The sequence below is a fragment of the Chinchilla lanigera genome, unplaced genomic scaffold (assembly GCF_000276665.1).
Source record: "Chinchilla lanigera isolate Chin_1 unplaced genomic scaffold, ChiLan1.0 scaffold00001, whole genome shotgun sequence".
NCBI classification, from domain to species: domain Eukaryota; kingdom Metazoa; phylum Chordata; class Mammalia; order Rodentia; family Chinchillidae; genus Chinchilla; species Chinchilla lanigera.
Genome location: NW_004955402.1, coordinates 57,878,425 through 57,899,315, shown reverse-complemented (window position 1 = coordinate 57,899,315; position 20,891 = coordinate 57,878,425). Strand labels below are relative to the sequence as shown.

General features: G+C 45.6%; 1 protein-coding gene across 1 annotated transcript; it reads left to right on the top strand.

Annotated features, from left to right (window-relative positions):
- Nucleotides 1–20,589, top strand: Fam69c (family with sequence similarity 69, member C; the record flags this gene model as incomplete). Its single annotated transcript, XM_005373180.2, is given in 4 exon segments — nt 1–52; nt 8,044–8,721; nt 14,219–14,383; nt 19,482–20,589. Coding segments are annotated over 4 exon segments (1,111 nt in total), but the record flags the coding sequence as incomplete, so codon positions are not given.
- Between the last annotated feature and the right edge of the window lie 302 nt (nt 20,590–20,891).

Here is a 20,891-nt window from a genome sequence, read left to right as displayed (position 1 = left end):
CCTCTCCGAGCGCTGCACGGACGAGAGGAGCCGGCGCATCCTGGCCGCGCTGGTAGGTCCCGCGCCGTGCGTCCGGGGTGGCGGCCTCGGACGCAGTCTCCCCGGCACCCGAGCCCGCCAGGCAACGGCATCGTTGCGCCCACCCGTCCCACCCCATTTTACCCCAACCCGGAAGCTGGGACGGCGGTGACAGCGGCCGAGGGGGGTCCCCCGACCCGGGCGGGGAAAACCCGGCGCGATCGGGGTCTCCGCTTGGGAGTCCTTGGTGGGCGCGGGGATATCCCTCTCCTTTGCACCACAGTTGGCCCTTTGTCCCAAGACAGGGTTCCTCTCAGGTTCTTCACGCCCGGAGCCTCCGCTCTTGAAGAAAGTTTTCAGGTTGTTACCCGGTCTTGGGGAGCCGGGGTGGGGGGGCGGAGTTGGGGCCAGCGAGGACCATGCCTTTGTCCCTCATCCCCTATCCCAGCGCCCCCAGCACCGCCTCCCACTCAGGTGTGGTAGGACCCCACCTCTGCGCTTCAAAGCCGTAGCTCTCGGCAGTCAGTGTCTGTGGGAAGCGAGGCAGAGGGCGCGCAGCCGCCTGTGCGGGTCTCCCCTGCAGCCTCCTCAGGACGAGGGCCCGAGTCGCACACCAGACAGCTCCTTAGAGGGCTGGGCAGTTGTGGGGAGAGGCACTTGGATTTTGCAGACCGGTGCTTGCCCTGGGCCTCTTGCCCCAAACAAAATGCGCTTCTTTCCCTTACTGGACCGCCGGTTGCTCCTTAGCCCTTCCTTTTGTTGGGGGAAGATCGTGCGCTGCAGGTTTGAATACATTTAGGCATCCGTAGAAGGAAATCCAAGACAGAAGATTGAAGCAGATGCCGGTACTTGTGTTCTTAAGTGATTATTCACTTCCTAAAATAATGATCAGTTAAGCATTTGGTGTAAAAGATGACCTGTGTTGTGAGAAATCTGAGAAACACGTGGGAAATTTCCAATCCTGATGCTTACACACCGACAGGATTTCTGGGACAGCGGATTTCCAAAAATCGCACTATAAAGGTTTAAAAAGTAGGCGATTTTAGAAGTGGGATGGTAAAAATTAAAGAATGAAATCAAGCCACGTCCCTAATGGAATTGCTGCAGACTCCTGTCTCCATGCGCTCACCTCAGTCGGTGAGACTGTCCCTCTCCTTCGGCTCCCAGGCAGAAGTTTGTCTGGTTGTACTTTGCTTGCTAACTTATCTAAAAATCCCTTTAATTTACAAAGTTTTTTGGGAGAGCTGATTGACTAAACAAAAACTGATAGTTTGGCTAGGATGCAGGACCTATGCACAAATTTAATATAATAATCTTTTAAATTAAACTACAAATGAGCACTACTTTTCATTTATTTACCTTTGGTCAAGTGGGGAAAGGCTTAATGGAAATTAAATCATAACTTTTCCAGCATTCCTAGTCGTAAATTAAAACCAATTCTGTTTAGAAGCTTTACCAATACATCTTCACTGGTGGCCATGTGGAATCATTGTCAGTCTGACTTACAGCTGAAGAGGTTGGCTCTGCCTCTGAAGGCCCGCAATCTTAACTGTGGCCAGAAGAATAATTCACATCACCAGCTCTGCCCAGACTTTATTGGCATTCAGGTGAGCTGACCTGTCAGGAAGTTTGTGTGGATGATCCTATGACCCTACCTGAGTTTATTATTTTTCACACACCCTCAAGAATTCTCTCTCCCTGAGTATCCTTTGGAACTTACTGATGTGAGACTCCACAGTACTCTGGCTCAACTTTCGCCCAGGACACTCTAAACAAGGACAGCTTAACTACGAACCCAGTCTTCGCCGACCAGACAGGGCTGAGCTGGGCTGCCAGCAGAGAGGCTGGCATTGTGGCTCCCGAGACTGAGCTGAATTGAGCCTCTGTGTGTCCTGGCTCCCCTGGCACTTTTCATTCTGCCTGGCTTTCATCCTACATAATAAAACTGGTTGTTATTTTTCTGACTGGCCTCCAGACTCTCATTAGCTTTCTCTCAGAGTAGGGAGCACAGAAGAAACATTGCCAGCCAAGCTAAGGGAGGCTCTTTCTGGCAGAGCTGGGTTGTGGCGAATCCCCTCCAGGTGTTCCCAGACCCTGGTGTTCCCTGGCTCCAGCATGGCAGGTGTCATCGCTGGCCTGTGGGGAGAACCTACTGGAGCCAGAAGATGAGGCTTAGGAGCCCATTAGAGGATGGGGATAAGAGAGCTGCAGGTTCTCCTGAGCCCCTACCCTGCTTCCTGCCAGAGCCAACCACACTCTAGAAACTGGAGTCTTTAAAGGAGCCAATTTGAATAGTTCCAAAGGATTCCAGTTTGAGACTTTTCCAGTCAGACTACACTGCCCCTCTTTCTGCAGTTTCTCGTGTATGCTGAGCTAAAGAAACTGGTACCCATCCTCCCGGAGCTGTGAGGGACTTGGGGTCCCACTTTGCCAATGAGCTGCATGGGGAGGCTCAGCCAGGCTGAAGGATGTTTGGCGGTGCTCAATCATTTATGAACTTGGCTTCTTCTGCAGGCAGAGGATTCCACAGAGCCTGGAAGGCACCTGGTACCTGGCAGGCACAATACTGAGTCATTTTACATTATTCCATGTAATTATTCCATGTATTATTCCATTTAATAATTCTATTCCATTTAATAATTATATTCCACATAATTCCATGTATTATTCCATTTAATCCCTTCAACAATCTACCAAAAGAGGTATTCGCTTTTAGTACCCCTGCTTTTGCAGCTGGAAAAACTGCCCTGCTTTACACAGTTGCTAAGAAGCAAGGATGCCACCCGTGCAGTCTGTCAGTAGTGAACCCAAGATAGTGAGTGACTTCTCATACTCACCCCTTCTGTGCATGTTATTTCCAAAGCATCTCTGAAGTATTCCCAGAGACTGTGTTATTCAGAAGGCTTAACTGCCTGAGGCTAGTTAGGTCTTGATGGAATTTATTTTTGTTGTCTACTTTAGAAATTCTTTTTTCAAAGTGCAGTCTTATCTTCCTTTGTGGTGATGGGAAGTGTCAAGGTCTACCAGGACACAGTACGTAGGCACCATATCCAGAAAGATTTCACAGCAGGAAACAGCTTCAGCCTCATTCTTGATGTAGAGAAGGGTCGCAAAGTGGACTAGCTAATTGCTGAGATTCTGCAAGGCATGGTAGCTGGTGGGGAAGGAAAACCCTCACAAAATATGAATGCTGCTAAATGCATGTGAACTTAATGCTCCTTAAAAGAAAAACAGAAGGAAGGCCAGCCCCTCACCATGACCCCTGTGGCCTCATCCACACTTTCCTAGACTGGAGCAGACAGGTTTTGTTTTTGCCTGAGAACCGTGATACCAACTGGAAAGACACTAAACAACAACAACAAAGAAGGCCTCCAACAAGAGCCGGAGCTGATTTGATGGGAAAACGCGTTTGTGTGTGAATACACACTCCGTGAGAAACAAATTCTCTGAATCTAATTAATTTCAAAATATGCCACAGTTTACAGTGAGACCTTAGCTGATATTTTATTTTTCCAGTTTGGTTTTAAATCTGGTACGTGTGGACTTTATACGTACACACATTTGGGTACAGAAATGTACCTTTCTTCAAACTGGCAGTTAGAAAGTCCTCAAGAAAAAAGTTTGATACAGTTTGAATATAAAAATGGACTTAAACTACTTTTATTGAGTTAAAATGGCTACTTCAACAAGATACGCTGCTAATACAATAATTCAATGACTTTCTCATATAATAAAAGTTTTTAATTATCTTCTAAACTTGAAATTTGTATACTAACTTTTCTGAATTGCTGGATTTAGGCTTTCTGTGTAATTACCAGGCACAGACATGCAAAAAGATCCTGAGAACTTGCAGAACACCAGCTGCTAACCAGCTGCAGTGCATACATTTTATATTTTACATAATAAAGACAGAAGCTGAAATTCCAAAAAATTCTTCCTTATAAAAGATGATAACCAAAATGGCTCTATAATAAGTGCACAAAGATATATTTTTTATTGCATGCCTTGCTTCAATGTAAATTATCTCTCAAGACGGATGAGATAACTGGGATAGTGAAAAGTTAGGTCAGAAACCCAAGATCTCACCTGCGGTAGGTGGCCCAGGTCTGGGTTTGGTCACCAGAGTCCACCTTTGCCCTCTCTGATACTGCATCTACAGTTTTAGAGATTAGCCCTTCTTGGTCCCAGCAAGAAGCCACCACGTGGGAGGTGTGCCTGTCATCCAAAGTGCTGACTGCCAGAAAAATAGCCACAATTAAAGTTCCCTTCAAAAACCCATAGGCTGATGCAAAATTCAATGATTATACCATTGTTCAAAATGTCTTGCATCTCCTTAACAGGAATTGCCTTCCATATTTGCTGGGGTAGATCTTGTATGTGGTTCAATTTGGTTTCTATTTCCTTGGTGCAGTGCAGTTGTGTGCTGGTGCTCTTACTTTGGTGTGGCCCCATGGGACTGAACCTTGAGGCCTCACTGATGCCATTGCATCCTGGTGGGATGAGCTGGCTTGTGAGCCCTCAGGAGTCACTCATGGGTAGTGGCAGTGATCACTGCAGGTCAGATGAGAAGAGTGAGGGTCTTGGCAGTCCCTTGGTGCTTCCTCCTTCCTTCACTCACAGGCAAATGGAAACCAGCTCTGTGGCTTTGCTAAGCCCATGGCCAGGGCCTCACCTTCATCCCTTCTTTCCTAGACTCTCCCTCAGCTGCATCTGGACCAAGCCCTTCCTTTCCCTCCCCTCCTCTGCAAAGTAGGATTTGGAGCTCCCAGCCCAACCAGGTCACATCCCCTCTTGCTCTGGGATCCTGTTACCTGCTGTCTCAGTTACTTTTCTTTCATTGCTGAGACAAAATACCTGATGCCCAGAGTTAAGGAAGGAAAGGTTTATTTAGCTCACAGTTTGTGGTGGTTTTAGTCCATATTTGGCTGGCTCCAAGGCAGAGTGGCACATGGCAACAGTTCATGGTGATGAAAAAACAGCAAAAGCAACAAGAGCAAAAGGGAGGACAGGGAGCAAGCAGCCTCTTTCCTTCTCTTACATTATATGCGAACTACCCATCCCAGGGCAAGTGTAGCAGTCATACCCATAATCCCAACATTGGACTGTGGATCAATCATAAACTAGAAGCCCACCCCATGACTGAATTAGACTGTGGGGGGACATCCAGACACAAGCCATATTACCTGCCTTTCTTTCTTTTGCAGTTCTCTCCCATACTTCATGCAGAATCACCTTTAATTAAATTACAAATGTGATAACACTAGAGAAATGTTTATGGAATTGAATCAAACCAGTTTTAGAGATCTCTTTTAATTTAAAGGGAAATCAAGAAAAGCAAGTGTTGCATTTTCTTATCAGATTTATTATAGAGATATGAACTCTGTAAATACCAGAAAAAAACCAAATAAAATTATCATCCCATACTATTTCTGTGGTTCACATCTCACTGCCTGGTTGTTTCAGCTCCACCATTCATCCACCTCTCCCTTCTAAGATTGTCCTTAAAGATCTTTCCTCCAATGGTGACATGGAGTCAGTTATACCCAAACAGTTACACAAAGGGTCTCAATCCTTTTCATGTTTTTTTCATGAGCCCATGCCTTGCAAAAAGGGACCAGAGTCAAAGTCAAAGAAGAACATTTTACAAAATTCTGCTCCATTCCCAGAAGAATAGAGCATGTGCACTTGACTTCAGGTGTGTTTAAAGCAGTTTTGTGTATGTGCTAACACAGCTTCTTCGAGGCTGTTGGTTTCCCAAAGATAAAAGTTCAGCCCCAGCCCCAGGCCCTGATGTCATTCAGTAGCTGGAGGATCAGGTTCATGACTTTCTACATACAGAGATTTATTGCCTGCAGCTTGGAGTATGGGGAATGTGGCCCCTCCCCATTAAATATACAGAGATGTGAAGCCCAATGACTGGCAGAGATCTCTTTATCAGAAGCAGAGGGAGGGCCATCAGCTTGGACAACATGGCTTTGTCTTGGAAATTAGCGCCTGAAAGTGTCCAGACAATCTACATATTTCTCTTAAGCACTGGGAGTATTTCTAAGTATTTTAAACAATCATCTTCTGGTATTTATAAATATCTATATCCCTTTTTAAAAACACTTTGGGGCCAGGTGAGTTTTGAAATTCAAGCTTTTTGGGTACTGGAAAGATAACATGGCACATGCACATTATATTTTGCATATAGGACAGTTCCAGTAATCAAATTCTGTAGCAAAACATATGCAAATTCACACTGAGTAAATAGCCTCACATCTGTTCAGTGTAGTTTTGACACCACATCAGGCCAAATGAGTCATGAGACTTGTGGTTTCTAGGCCTTTTTGAGTTTGGAATTACTTATGTGTCTAGTCACTGGAGGTTCATTTTCTCAACTTTAAGTAGGATCTTGTAATCTATTTTGGATTAATAAAGCAGACTGGTGTAAAACATTTCAGCCTTTGAAGATTATATAAATTAGTGTCTAAGTGTTGTTTGTGGGCCCTCTCACAGTCCTGGCACTTGTGTGAATAGTTTCTAGCTTCCACATGGGCTCCTCATGTGGCTAAACAGTCACTGTGCAGGAGGCAGAGTCGGTGTGACATGAGGAGGGAATCAGGCCCAAGGAGCTAGGTGACTTTCTCAGGGTATTGCAGCATAGCCTGGGCCTGAAATCCAGCTTCTGGCTCTTGGTCTGGTGCTTTGCAGTGTGCCACACTGCCCAGTGTCTGAGCAGACCCTTCAAGGTGTTTTATAATAAATAAAGTCGGGTGGAAAAGCACTGTGATTTTTATACTCATTTTTTGGTCTTGTGAAGATTAAGGTGACTGTAGCTGCATGTGCTGTAGAAAACATTCCAGGAAAGAAGAAAGGCTGTGTTTATTGATGAGGGAAGAAGATTCATTTGTGGGAAAAATGAGTAGGATTAGAAAATATGCTCAACTTCTAATAGAAATGGGTGTAAATGTTTAAGTTGCTGAAACAGAATTAGAACAGTCCTTTTTACTCCGTCCTATACCTCTTCTTCTTTTTTCCTGACTCTTGAAGGATAGTGCAGCTAGACAACATTCTCAGAGAATTTCTAATAAGGTGAGAAGGATCACCACAGGTCCCCAGGTGGCCCTATGCTAAGGCTTCCAGAAGTTTATGCGAAACTCCCTGTCCAAGGCTCCTGGCTGGCCGTCCTCACTCCCACCAGGATCACAAACACTCCCCACACTTCCAGAATGTAACCCACGCCATTTCTCCTGGTAACCTGCCTCTGGTCCACCAGCCGTGTTCTAACTCCTGCAGCCCCTCAGCATCCTAGAGCTGCTAGCCATGAAGGCTGTACCAGTTCATGTTGAAAATAGCAAGCTCAAGATGCATGCCTGCTAGAAGGGACAGTTGACCTAGGGTTGACCTAGAGGGCAGGTCAGGATTTGAGGCCCCATCTGATTTAACAGCTTTTGGATGGGATGTTCAAGGTCTCTGGGTGAGCTCACATATGCAGCCAAAGATGAGAGGCACTGGCCTTGCCTAGCACCTTCTTCTGAGTTAGGTTTTCCTAGGGCACTGGTCCACAGAGGGTGAGATTCTTCAGGTGTCCTGATTCTAAAGACTTTGTCCTCAGCTCAGTCGAGACACAGTCATGATGACATTCTCTTCTAACTCTCATTGAATTAGTCTTGTCTCTGGGTCCAAAGGGGATTGGTTCCAGGACACCTGTGAATACCAAAATCTGATCTGGGGATGCTCTAGTCCTTTATATAAAATGACACACCATTTGCACATAATGTACACACATCTTCCCATATATTTTCAGTGTAGGTATAACTTGTAAAAAATATTCTCAATGGGCCATTGGCTGTAGGACTTGCAGATTCAGAGGACTCTCTGTACTCATCCACATGATGACTTTCATTCACATCTAGGAAGCATCTGTCCACAGCTGGATTCCAAGTCCCCCGAGCTCAGGAAACAAGCTGTGCCTTTCTATGCCCCCACCCACCACGGGCCTAATGCCTGCCCCATTGTGACTAGCTGTTCCCTTTGTTCCAGTGCCAGGACTACCAGGGTGGCTGGCTCATGGGAGACCTGTGTGAGGACCTGTGTGTGGCCAGGGAGCTGCTGTACCAGCGCTGTCTGTACTATGAGCGTGGCAAGAAGGTGCTGCAGGCCCAGTGGCGTGGCCGGCCCGTGGTCCTCAAGTCCAAGAGAGAGGCCTTCTCCAGTTTCCCAGCCCTTGGCCTGTTGGAGGCAGAGACAGGACAGGGAGCCCAGGGTGTGCCTGAGGCGGAGCTCCTCCTGATGGTGGCTGCAGAGGTCAAGAATGCCTTAGGCCTGGAGCTGCCCAACAGCAGTATGGGATCTTTGTGGCCTGGCCATTGGGGCCCTGGCTGGAGGAGGCAGCTGGCCAGCGCATGGTCCCTGCTGCAACAGGAAGAGTACGTGTACTTCAGCCTGCTCCAGGACCTCAGTCGCCATGTCCTGCCTGTGCTGGGCTCCTGTGGCCACTTCTACGCAGTGGAGTACCTGGCTGCTGGCAGCCCTCGCCACAGTACTCTCTTCCCTCTGGATGAGGCTGCCCCCCAGGGTGGCCAGGCTCAGGCCAAGGCCATCAGCCACATCGCTCTCAGCTTCCTGGACATGGTGAGCCACTTTGAAAATGACTTCTCCCACCGCCTCCACCTCTGTGACATCAAGCCTGAAAATTTTGCCATCAGGCGTGACTTTACGGTAAGCAAGGTGGGTGGGTGTGTTTTTAGTGTAGAGAGCAATGCTTGTGGTCCATGTAGGGGGAAGTGAGATCCCCTGTAAGCTGAGTGTCCTGTAGCTTCAGATGACTTCCATTTTTCAGACCACTTCCTTGCCCAACAGGGGGAGTTGGGTGAAGGATTCCACAGCAGGAGACAGAGCTTCCTTGAGGGCAGCTCGGGTGCCTGCAGGCAGCTCAGTGGTTTCATAGAGCTAAAGTACCAGCTGGCCATCCTGAGGATCTGTGTAACTTACAGAAGGCAGGTAACCAGCAACTGCAAACAGTGAGGGCCACAGGGCTGTGTGTTCAAACCACCTGTGCACTGGGAAAATATGCATTTTCAGTATTTTCTTCTGGAAAGGTTTTGGTTCAGTTCTAGTCTGTTTATAAGACATCTAGAGGAACACGTGAAGTTCTAGTGCCTTCCACCAGCTGAGACCTGCTGGAGTGACAGATCTGTTGCTGCATTGTCTGTAGAGGGCAGGTGGATTTTAATCTCTCACTTTCTCCACCAAGGTAGAGAAAAACAGCAACAAAGACTTCATTATTTTATTGTAAGGTAACCTCTGCCCTAGCATGAAATCAGCATGTCAGATTAGTGCTGCCTCCCCTAACCCTAACAGTGGCCTCAGTGCTCACCTGGTCAGGTGCCAGGTCACCCAGCAGAAAGTTGTGACAAGTAGCGTGTGATGTGGTGGGCATGGGGTGGGTGCTGGGAAATGGCTGTTCTCTTGTTCCCTGTTTTGTAATGTTTGTTTTCATGCTGCAAATGCTGGCAGGTGAATGAGCAGGGCAAACTGGTCACTCTGGGCTCTGGCTGGTGGTGAGGTAATGATCTTCACCCTACTTAGAACATAAAAGGACAACAAGGAGATTCCATTACTGCTGGCTTAAAGCAGCTTGGAATCTAGAAACTAAATTTGCCACCAATGTAAACCGCTTGTCCAGTCAAGGCTTTGTACCTACTGATTTGTCCTAATTTACTGACTCTGGCTGCCCTGGAGGGGCTTAGAAACCAGGGGTGACTTAAATGTGGAAGGGACCAAGCTGGAAGTTTCTGGCAGGTTCCAGAAAGTTCTGCAGGGTTCCATGAGGATCTGTACACTGTCAGGGGGCTGTAAAAAAGCTCAGCTATGCCTGCGATGCACACAGCTCCATGCTGCCTCTCGGGTGAAGGGTGAAGTTGTCAGGGATATGTGTCCCACTACCTGGCCATATCATTTCTTACAGCTGAAGTGAGATTGCCATCCCAGCCAAGGCTTCTTTGCTTAGCGATCAGGAAGAGCATGCAGTAGAAAGAAGGGCTGTTGTTCTCCACCTCAGAGAAGTCTTCGGGTATAGCCACTGGGGTTGGGGCATAGCCACACTGAGTCCTGGGAACATGCCCCCCTGAAGGGTGGAGTGCCACATACAGCTCCCTGGCCTTGGGCAGTTATGGGCCAGTTCTCTTGATGCAGTCTCTTGTTTGTTCATCCAGCAAGTACTAGGGCAGATGCCATGAGAGTTAAAGATTTGAGAGGATACCTGCATTATAAAGTTGCTGGGCTGATAGGTCTTCCATGTGGAGTGGGCAACATCAGATGTTCCTGTGTGCACATCTGCTAATAATCCAGCTACTGCTTTGTGCAGCCATCTAAATTGTGCTTCTAACATCTTGTGTACAGTAGACATAAAATATTTGTTTGGAGAAATGCTATGTGCTCCTTTTCCTCACCCTCAAACTATGCTTTGTGGGCTGGTGCTGGGCACTTCTGGGCTGTTACCTCTGCTTTCTTGCTGGAATGGGTGGGTATAGAGAGCCCTTTGGAGCCTTTTGGGTAGTGGTTATTGTGCTGAAAAAGTCGTGTGTTCCAGCCGTGTTGAGCACCAAATATATAGAGCCCTTTCGGGTCTTTGTCGTAACCCAGGAAGTTTATATTTGTAATCCCATGGAAAGTTATCAGAATTTTAGCGAGTTAATTCCAATCTACCACTTCCAGTGCAACTCATGGTGAGAATAAAGACACTAAGACATATTTGTAGTTATGGGGAACCCAGGGGTCCTAAGTCCAGCCACAGTGATGGCCATCTGGAACAAAGGCCTTGACCCAAGGCGAAACCTGGGTTTTATTCTTTCATGAAGAAGGGAGTGGCTAGAGGATGAGTGACTGTGAGAATGGTGGGAAGTAGGTGAGTGCCATGAGCTGGGCTAACTAGGAGGACTAAAATCATCTCTGCAAATGCAGAGAAGGATATAAAGAAAGAGCAATCTGCATAACACAACTGAGATAGTATCTAATGTTTTGTGGTCCGTGCTTCAGCTCTGATGCACAATCTTTCAAGCCCCAGGAAGTCATAGCCTCTATCTCAAAGCTGGATCCCAGCCAATAGCATGGAGCACTGGCTCTTCATCCTGTCTGGTCCTGGCTCACACAAGGGAACAATGGGTGGGGGTCCGGGGAAACACATCTGCTGTCTTCAAAGACTACCATCAGCACCTCGGCTGGACCTATATGTATTGCTTAAAGCCAATTAAAGGGATAATTTTAAAAAGGGGAGGGATAAAAAAAGGTCCTAGCCAGCTCTGTACATGTCAATACATGGAAATAGGGTCAGGCTCATCCAAAATGGAGACAACTGCTCCTCCTTCAAGGAAAGTTGCCCAGGTGGTCCTCTACAGGTGGGGACAGGGGACAGGGGAAGGAGGATCCCTTTTACCAGCCTGCTTCATCTTTACCTTCTTGAAGATACTGAAATATGAGGCAATTGTTTTACCTAAGATTTTATAATTTTTAAGTGAAAACCAAAAGTGCATACTTCATCAGAGGACCTGTTAGAAATGCAGATTTTCAGACTCTACGTCAGACCTCCTAAATCTGAAACTCTCAGGGGTGGGGCTCTGAAATAAATGTCACCTCTTAGGTGGTTCTTGCGTGCATTCACATCTATGAATCAGGCGCACTCAGGGTCCCAGCAGGCAAGTCCTGCCTTTGCGCCTGGCTGCCCTGTTGTGCATGTGTGTGTGTGTGTGTGTGTGTGTGTGGGCTTCCTGATGGGGTGTGACGATAGAGGAGTCCAAGTGCCTCACTCATCTGCAGGCTGAGCACACTGCAGGTCTTGAGAATGGATCCAGTTGCTACAAATGAACAGCAAGGAAACACCAGGACATTGTGACTCCAAATGATAGCCAGCAGGTGAGGTGATCCTTCTGAGCAGGTGAGGTCTTTCTACTCAACAGAATACATGTGGTGAATGGAAGATGAAACAGTTCCATTTGGTGGAAAATGAGATAATTCTCATTGATCTTTCTGTTCTGATCTTTCTGCCCGGGGAAGTTTGAATATGATGCAACAGAGGTAATTTCATGCAGGAAGAATATTATGATTGTCTTGATGTTAAGAAACATTATGCAAGTTTTTCCTGCTTGTTTTGTTACTATATTTTAGGTGTATAGGGTTGTGCTTACAACAGCTGTCTAGGTTGTGTGATATAAATTAAAAGATAAATCTGGCTCTCTCTGGGAGATGAGGAGGAAACCATCAGAAATGAGAGAAAGAGAGGAGCAAGGAGCTGGAACTCTATCTAGGATCCTGGGGAGACTGCCAGAAAGTATGGAAAAAGGAGAAAGGTCTTGTAGGAGCCCCAGCAATAAATCATAAAGATTCTTTAGCATAGCTTTCATTCATTTTTAGTGCATTGATCAGGCTAAATAATGAAATTAGCCATTTATTTTGGCTAAATAAGGAGATAGAAAATATTGACTAAAATAATAAATTCTGCTCTCTATGCCTGAGTTACTTACATTAGGCAAAGCCCCTTAAATAGAGAAAAGTTATTTGTTCCTTATTTTCATTATTTCACATATATATTGAAATAAATTATGTTCTTTCCTGTTCTGCTTTACTGAACAACCCTCAAGAAATTTTACTGCCTTCCAGTATCAGTCTTAAATGAAAAACAAAAACAAAAGCCAGGGAATATGTCTCCCATCCCTGCGTAGGATTAAGGAAGACATAAACACCAGCAATTGAGCTGTTTTCTCAGAAATGACTGAAGCGGGAAGAGGAGGCTGATGCTTTGACACTGACCTGTGAGGGCTTGTGAAATGCCACCAACTCCATCAGATCCATCAAATTTCCTAATAGCTTCTTAATACCTCGAAGCTATAAGCCGCTCAACTTGGGCAGACTCCAGGTTTTCTTAAATTTGAAGTCATCTTTTTTTTTTGTGTCCAGGTGCTGGAGTGAAATCTGCATAATTTAGGAGTTATTCTTTTTCTGTTTTTGAAGCCTGTTTGGTTTGAAGCCAGAAAGATAAATCTAAACTTCTAGGGAGTCATCAAATTCTCCTGCCGACAAGGGAACTTAGTAGCTGATACTGTTTGGTCAGGGTCCATGCAGATCTATCCTATTTGAACACTTTGCCATTTTTCCAACGCTTCCTCTAACTGGTCAGTTGGAAACCAGCTGACTCTGCTAGCAGATCATAAAATTTAAATATTGCCTACCTATTTCTGCTATCTCTCCAACAAAACTGCCACTCAAAAATAACTTCCTTTTGCTGCTTATAGTGTGTGTGTGTGTGTGTGTGTGTGAGGGGGAATTATTTGTATCTCACAACTTTTTTGTCCTGTCCTTGAGCATGTGAAGAGTGAGAAAACTGTCAAAATCAAGATGGAGTCATTTGTATCAACCCTAACAAAAAAAGCAAAGCAGGGTTGTGTAGGAAGGGTTGTTATGCATGACTCCTTGATTATAACTATCACAAGAGACTGTTAAAACTCACCGTTGCTTACAGGCCACTGCAACCTTAGACAAAAGCACTTCTACAGGGACATGTGCCCTGCAGCTATCACCTCAGACTGACACCACCCTTTTTACTAATCATTGTAACCAAGTTTATTGCTTCAAAATATCTGATGTATTCTTCCTCATTTTTGTCTCTAAAAACTTCCCCTTGGCCCAAACTCCTTGAATATGCCCAAAGTTTACTAGGGCATACGTCTTCCCATTACAGTGCTATTCCTAAGTAAGTGTGAGCATTCTTTGGAGGATCTCTTTCTATTTTTTTTTTTTTATTTAAGTTGACAAAGGTCAGAGATCAGAGTGATAAGGTGACAGAAGGAAAATTAACTCTTACACTATTTCAGAGATTGTACCTTTAAGGCTGAGAAAATGTTCAAGATGAAAAGTGATACTTGTGGTTATGGTTCTAAATCCTAGAATTTAGCTAGTGATAGCAAAGGTGCTTTTTGCAGTTAGAACTTTGCAAATATCTATGTCAACTGCTTCTGTCAAAGAAAACACAGGTACACTCTTTGAAGCAAGCCACTCCGCAGGGTGTGGTCTGGGTTCTTTTGCTTTGGCTAGCAGAGTTCCGCATCACTGCAATCTGAACACACACAGCCACCATGGCGGGAGAAGGAGCTGTTGTGAGACAGGCGCCCTCTGTTGTGGCCGTGGGTGTCATTTTGGTCATTGTGTGCCATATTGATTACAGGTGGTGGCTATTGATGTGGACATGGCCTTTTTTGAACCTAAAATGAGGGAGATCCTTGAGCAAAATTGCACAGGGGATGAAGATTGCAATTTCTTTGACTGTTTTTCAAAGTGTGACTTGAGAATAAACCGGTGCGGAGCTCAGCGTGTCAACAGCAACCTGCAGGTAAGCAGGCGTGAGTTTGGGGCTGGGAAGACATCTATGCTCTGGTTGCCTCTTCCAGCTAGTGGCACTGAAGATCCTTTCAGTGGAGTTGGAGATCCACCTCTCCCACCATCTGGGCTCGACATGTTCCATACGGGCGGGAGAGGGGAAGTTCTTTGTTGATCTTGTTGCCTTCTCTGGGTGGTCAGTCAAGTGGACCAATGGGGGCTAACGCGTGGAGGTCTCAGCAGAGTCTGCCTGCTGGGTCTCCTCTTCCCTGTATCTCCACCTTAGCTGGAAAGGTTGGAGAGCTGTTTTCTCTGAATCCAGCATCTGCATTTTCATAATAGTCTCTCTGTCACACACACATCAAGAACAAGAACCTACAGACTCACTCATCAAGGATAAGACTGACAAAAGTGCAGAGCAGTCCCGAGAAATGGGTCCAGTAGAGAGTCTGGACAGACACCAGAGTGCAGACAGGCAGGGCTAGCACAGCACGTGGTTCTCAGAAGAAGAAACCACATCCCAGAGTTCAGCCAGGAGTAAGAATGGACATTGGCTTCAGGAAGTCAGATTGGATCAGGAGGTAGCAAGATCCCAAGTTCAGGGTTGGATACCCCATCAGTAGGAAATCATCTTTTGTCTTTTGAAAGAAATCATTCCCTCTTCTGTCACTTGAGGACTGTATTAGATGAGGGTGAACTTGGTTCTGGTTAAAACCAGAGCTTGGTCCACTGTCTCTGCAAAGGCAGACAGTGCCAGCTCCTTTCCCTGCCGCCTGGGTGTGTGCGATTGCTATACAGGCTCTTGTCCCACACTTTCTTCCCCTTTAATTCTCTGACCTCACCCACTCCCCTAAGCACACCTCCTCTCCGCCTCATCCTCTCAACAGGCCTGGCACCTGGAAGATGTGACCTGCAGTACAGATTAAGTCAGAGCTGGCCAGGGAAGCACAGCCCAAGGCTGCTATCCCATCATGGAAGGCTGGCCTGGGGAGACCTGGACAGTCATGTTCTTAATATGGTGGTCCTTGGCCAAGCAAGACATGGTTCTGTAACCCCAGTGTCTACCCAAACTTCTGGGCTGAATTCTGGAATCACAAGTGTTTCGACTTAGGGAGGTTAGCAATGATGTGGCCTCAGCAGTGAGCCATCCAGCCTCTCTTTCAGTTGGACTCACACCCTCAGTGGGTCTGTCACAAAACTCCTCTTCTTCGCTTTGGAGATAAGATGATTTTTCACTCAAGTTTCCTCCACCCTGTGATCCCATCTACCAAATGGGAACACACTTATTCTGTACAGCATAATGAGAGAGGGAGGTTCCATTCTTAAGTATAGGATGGGCCCTTGCAGATTCATTAAGAGGCAAGGGGAGCCCAGAGAAGACTGGCAAGAAAGAACAGGTACCAGATACATAAATGTTGAAATGCAAATGGGAAAAGAACATGGAAAATTATTTAGTCTCATCATTCAGAGACATACATATTAAAATTCAATGATAAGAAGTTTCTTTTTTCCGTTGGTAGTAGTTTTTAAAGTACTATTAATTAATGATGGAAGCATCAGGAACATAGATGTGTCTATATTATTAACATGATTATAAATTATATCTCTATGGAGAGATAGGCTGAGCAATATTACTTGCCCATTTTTCTGATAATTGCTTCTTAATAACTACTAGAAGCAAAATTGCATGAACTTTAAGAATAGGAAATAATATGAAGTATTTAAATATACAGCTGGGCATGACTGCTAACACCTGTAATCCCAGAACTTGGGAGGCTGAGGCAGGAGAATCATTGTGAGTTTGAGGCCAGCCTGGGCTACAAAGTGAGCTCAAGGTCAGCCTGAACTTCGTAGTAAGACCGTGTCTCAAAATAAATAAATAAATAAATAAATAAATAAATAAATAGGTAGATTACTATTTACGATATGACCCCATCTTTGTTAAATAGTATGTGTTTGGAGAGACAGATATCAGAGTCAAAAGCAGTTATTTCTGAATGAAGGAATTAGAGTTCTTATTTTCTTCATCTTTTCTACATTTTGTAAATTTTTTACTTTTCTAACTTCAATTTGACTCAGAAAATCCCTGCCCTGGATAAATAGAGTGATGAATCAATGGAATAGAACTGATAAAATTTCAGAAACGGATCTAGTGAGAGGTGGGCATTTAGTCTGTGGTGAGGTGGACATTTCAGCCCCCTGGGGGGGATCTGGTTATATAATTAATGTCTGGTATTGGTAAACTGGGAGCAAAACAAATGGTCACATTAACTCCCAGTTTCACACTTTAAGTCAAACTAAATTCCAGATGGTTCAAGTACTTACACGTAACAAGTGAAATCCTACAAACTGAAAGAAGTATTACTATTATCGTAGTGTAGCACAGGCCCGTGTAAGTAGTGAGCTGAGCTCAGCAGGCAAAGGAAGAGGAGTTGAAAAATTTACCTATCTTTCAAAAAATCCACACTGCCCAAAACAAAGTAAAACTATAAAAAAGGAGCAAATTTAAAATGTTTGCAATCCCCCTTACAGACTAGGAGGCCAGAGGATGGCTAGAGCAACTCCCAGCTCCGGGGCTTCCTTCTTAGGGGCAGCACCTGGGAACCCGTCAGTGAGGGAGGAGGGGAGGACAGAGCCTTGCCTCACTAAGGGTAACTGCGGAGGTTCTTTTCTCTCAGTTCCCTTGATGGGGTCCCGGAGGGAGCCCCTCAGTGAATCCCTGCATGTAAGCCTCCATTTTAGCATCCATTTCCCAGGGAACCAACACAGAGCAAGGGGCTGATACCCTTAGACTGTAAAGAACAGCTGGAAATCAGTACAAAAAAGACCAACAGCCTGATCGAGCTTTGGACAAAAGATACAAAATTGACCATTCACTGAGAAGGAAGCACGAACAGTTTTCCGCCTGACTGAGAGTAGGAGAGCTGCACGTTAAACCTTTGCACCTATCTTTTGGCAAAATGAGAGTCTGGTGTGAGGTCACTGGAGGACAAGCATTCTGGGCCCCTTACAGAGGGAGTGGAAGTTGGTGCAACGTTATGGGGTCAATTCGACATCTGGCAAAACAAAACAAAACAAAAATACACACACCCCTTGACCCAGAAATTCCTCTCCTAGAAATTTACTCATATGTGCAAAGGGTAAGTCACACATATATGCAAGATATTTACTGCCAACATTGCTCACAAAAACAAAAGTTGGTAAAGAGCTTCAATTTCCATCAAGAGGAAACTGCTTAAATAACTTATGATACGTCCACACATTTGAGATGTAGCTGTTAAAACAAATGGAATACATTTATAAGAGTTGATTTGGAGGGCTATCCCTGACATATAGCTAAATGGGAGGCAGAGCTTTAGAACACTGTGTAGAATGCTACAATTTGTATAAAATAAACAAGAGGGAAATGCATATATAGGCTTAGACTCCACCATAGGTGTCCAGCCTTTTCTTTTTATCAGTACTAGAGACTGAACTCAGGGTCTTTTTAAAACTTTGAGACAGGGGGTGGTTAAGACTCTAAGTTGCCCAGGCTGAGTTTGAACTTGGTGATCCTCCTGCCTCAGCCTCCCAAGTGCCGCAATAATAAGCATGTACCACCATGCTTGGCTAGGTGTTGAACTTGGGTTCTTGCTTTTTAAAGAAAAATGTATAATAAAAAGCATAAAAAAAAAGAATATTTATCACTTTTCTACACTATCTATATTACATATTTTATATGTAGCCCAAGGTAATTCCTCTTCACTCATTGCAGCCCTGGCAAGCCAACAGGTCGGACGACCCCGGCTTTCAAAGAACACTGGACCAAGCTGCTGCCTGTCAGTAGCAGGGTGGTTGAACACTGAGATTAAAATATATCCTTCAGGATGTTTTCAATTCTGTACATGAAAATATATTTACTATGCAAAAACGAAATAAGCCGGTGTTGTGGCACATGCCTACTATCCCAGCATTCTGGGAGGCTGAGGCAATCAGATTGAAAATTCAAGCTCAGCCTGGTCAACTTAGCAATTAAACAAGACCCTGTCTCAAAATAAAAAAATAAAAAGGGCTGATAAAAAAGGGTGGGGATGTATCTCAGTATGAAGGCCCTGAGTTCAATCCTCAGTATTGCAAAGAAAGAAAGAAAGTTGTTTATAACATGAATCCTTGGCATTACAGGGCTCGGAAAATTTAAATTAAAATTGTTTGCCCTCTAGGAAACAGCAATGCTATAAATTGGAGGCATTTGTTAAATGAGTGTGACAGAGAAAAATAAAGCCGTATGCCTGAGTCAGCTCTCCCAGTAAGAGTGCAGCTACGAACGTGGTAAACAACATGCTGGAATGTGGACTCTGAGACTGCCAGTGCCAGTGAATTGCACAGCCTATTTGAATTAAAGGCTGTGAGACAGGCCTTTAGCCTTTTACCTCTGTTCCTTTTTTTTTTTCCAGTACCGGGAATTGAACTCACGACCTGGCACTTGCCAGGCAGGAGCTGTGCTGCTGAGCTAAATCCCCAGCCCCTTACTTCTGTTCCTAAAGTGTTTCAAAGCTCTGCACCTTAGGAGGGCCCTCCCTGCAGTCTTCCCTTTCCAGTGTACCTTATTCCCATCAACATCCCAGGGCCAGTAACAGCTTACATTTGCATTCCTAGTTTGCTCAGAGCATTATCTGGCTTCAGGACAACCCTGTCCAGTGGCCCTCCTTGCTGCTGTGATCACACAGCAAGCCCTGGTGGAGGAGGTGCCAGAGTGAGACTGGCTGCCCGGGGCCACAGAGGCTTCCTTGCACAGCAGCCCCTGCCTATAACTTCTGTGCTCCCTTCGCTCTGCAAATGTGTTCAGTCCTCGTTGAAGCATCAGCTCAATGTTTTGCCCTCTGCTTTGGGGCTAGAAATGGGATTTTCTGCATTATAGGGAGGTAGCCTTCCGCTCCCCGAGGCATGATCTCCTCCAAGTGCTGGATGGTTTACATTGTAGAAGGGAAAACCCTTCCAAGAGTTTGATGACCTCCATAGCGCCCTCCCTGAAGGAGCAAAGCAAGACTCAGCTTGAGAACCAGATGCAGATCTGGGAAGTTCTTAAGGATGATTTACCACCTGAATTAACTGCTTATCTCTCTTTCCCTCAGGTCATCTGCAACAAAATTTTCCACCACTGGTTCTCCTCATCTCCCAGGAGCCCAGCCGTGTCCTTCCCTCTGCGGCTGCAGTTACAGCAGGCCGTGCGGGAGTGTGCGGGCTCTGCAGGTCTCAGCGGGAACTCTTGGAGAGCGGCCCCGCAAGTGTTCTGGAAGCTTCGAAGACTCCTCCAGGCCACACTGAGGGAGCTGCAGGACATGGAGTAGTAGCCATTCTCCAGCTGGAAACCTGCTTGGGTGGGAAATGTGACCTTCAAGGGCTTTTCTCTGCATTTGTTTCAGATGAGACATTTTCACCGTGCGAGTGAGTTATCCCTAAGATACTGCTGTGTCTTCCGAAGTGCACAGTTCTACTGCTGTGAGAAGTGCTTCTGTGCCACCCAGCTGGTTGCTCTAGTTTGGTCCTGGCTTCTGCCCCATTCCCCTCTGAAAAATGAACTGAGGCGGGCCAGAGGCATTTTACTTTTGGGAGGCTCTCAGAAAACACAAACCCTGATGTGCAAGACTGCAGAGAATGCTTTTACCTGGATACAGAGCAAAAGGAGTCCAGCCCCTCTTTCCTGTACACAATTACTGCATTTAAGAAAGTGTGTGTACACACGAATGGGAGTGCAGTGCAGATAAATGTGAGCACAAGAGTACAGTTGTGCACATAATGTGTGAATATGCATACGTATATGTGTGTGCTCATGTGAATGTCCGTGTGTAGGAAATAAGAGTGTGTGCATATGAATGTGTGCATACAGGGATGTTAATGTGGGCCTGTGTGTAAGTGTGCACATGACTGTCAGTGACTGCCTGTGTGATGGTGCTCCTATGAGGATGCTGTGAGTGTATGCACACAGAAACATGCATGTGCATGAGCATCAGTGTGCCTCTGCAAGTGTGAGGATATGCACACGACTGAGTGAATTAGTGTGCACACAAATGCATGAATAGGTGTGCACATGGGTGTAAGTGCGTGTGGGCAAGTGAGTATGTGGGGCATGTGCATGTTGGGTTGGGTTTCTGTAGCGTGTGCTCTGGGAAAACCTTGCCTGGCTATCAAAGATGAATTATGTCTTTCTTTAAATGCAATTAAAAAAAAGTTGCACCTTTAGTCACTGTGATTTTCATTAGAGAATATTTGTAGTGGTATCTTTTAGTATTTTTCATTTGTGGAATCAATGGATTTTACAGATCGTGTTTTAAGGAGCATTTTACCACTTCCTGCAGCACATCTTCCTTCTGAGCAGGGAGCTGTGGGTTTGCTGAACTCAGTGTTGTCTTGCACTGTGAGAGAATGTAGGCAGCGTGGCGCTGCGTGGGCATGGACTACCGCAGGACTGGAGAACACTCCTTTCTGCTGGCTGATGGAAGCACAAGCCCTGGGCATCAGATCCTACTTTGACATGTGTTCTT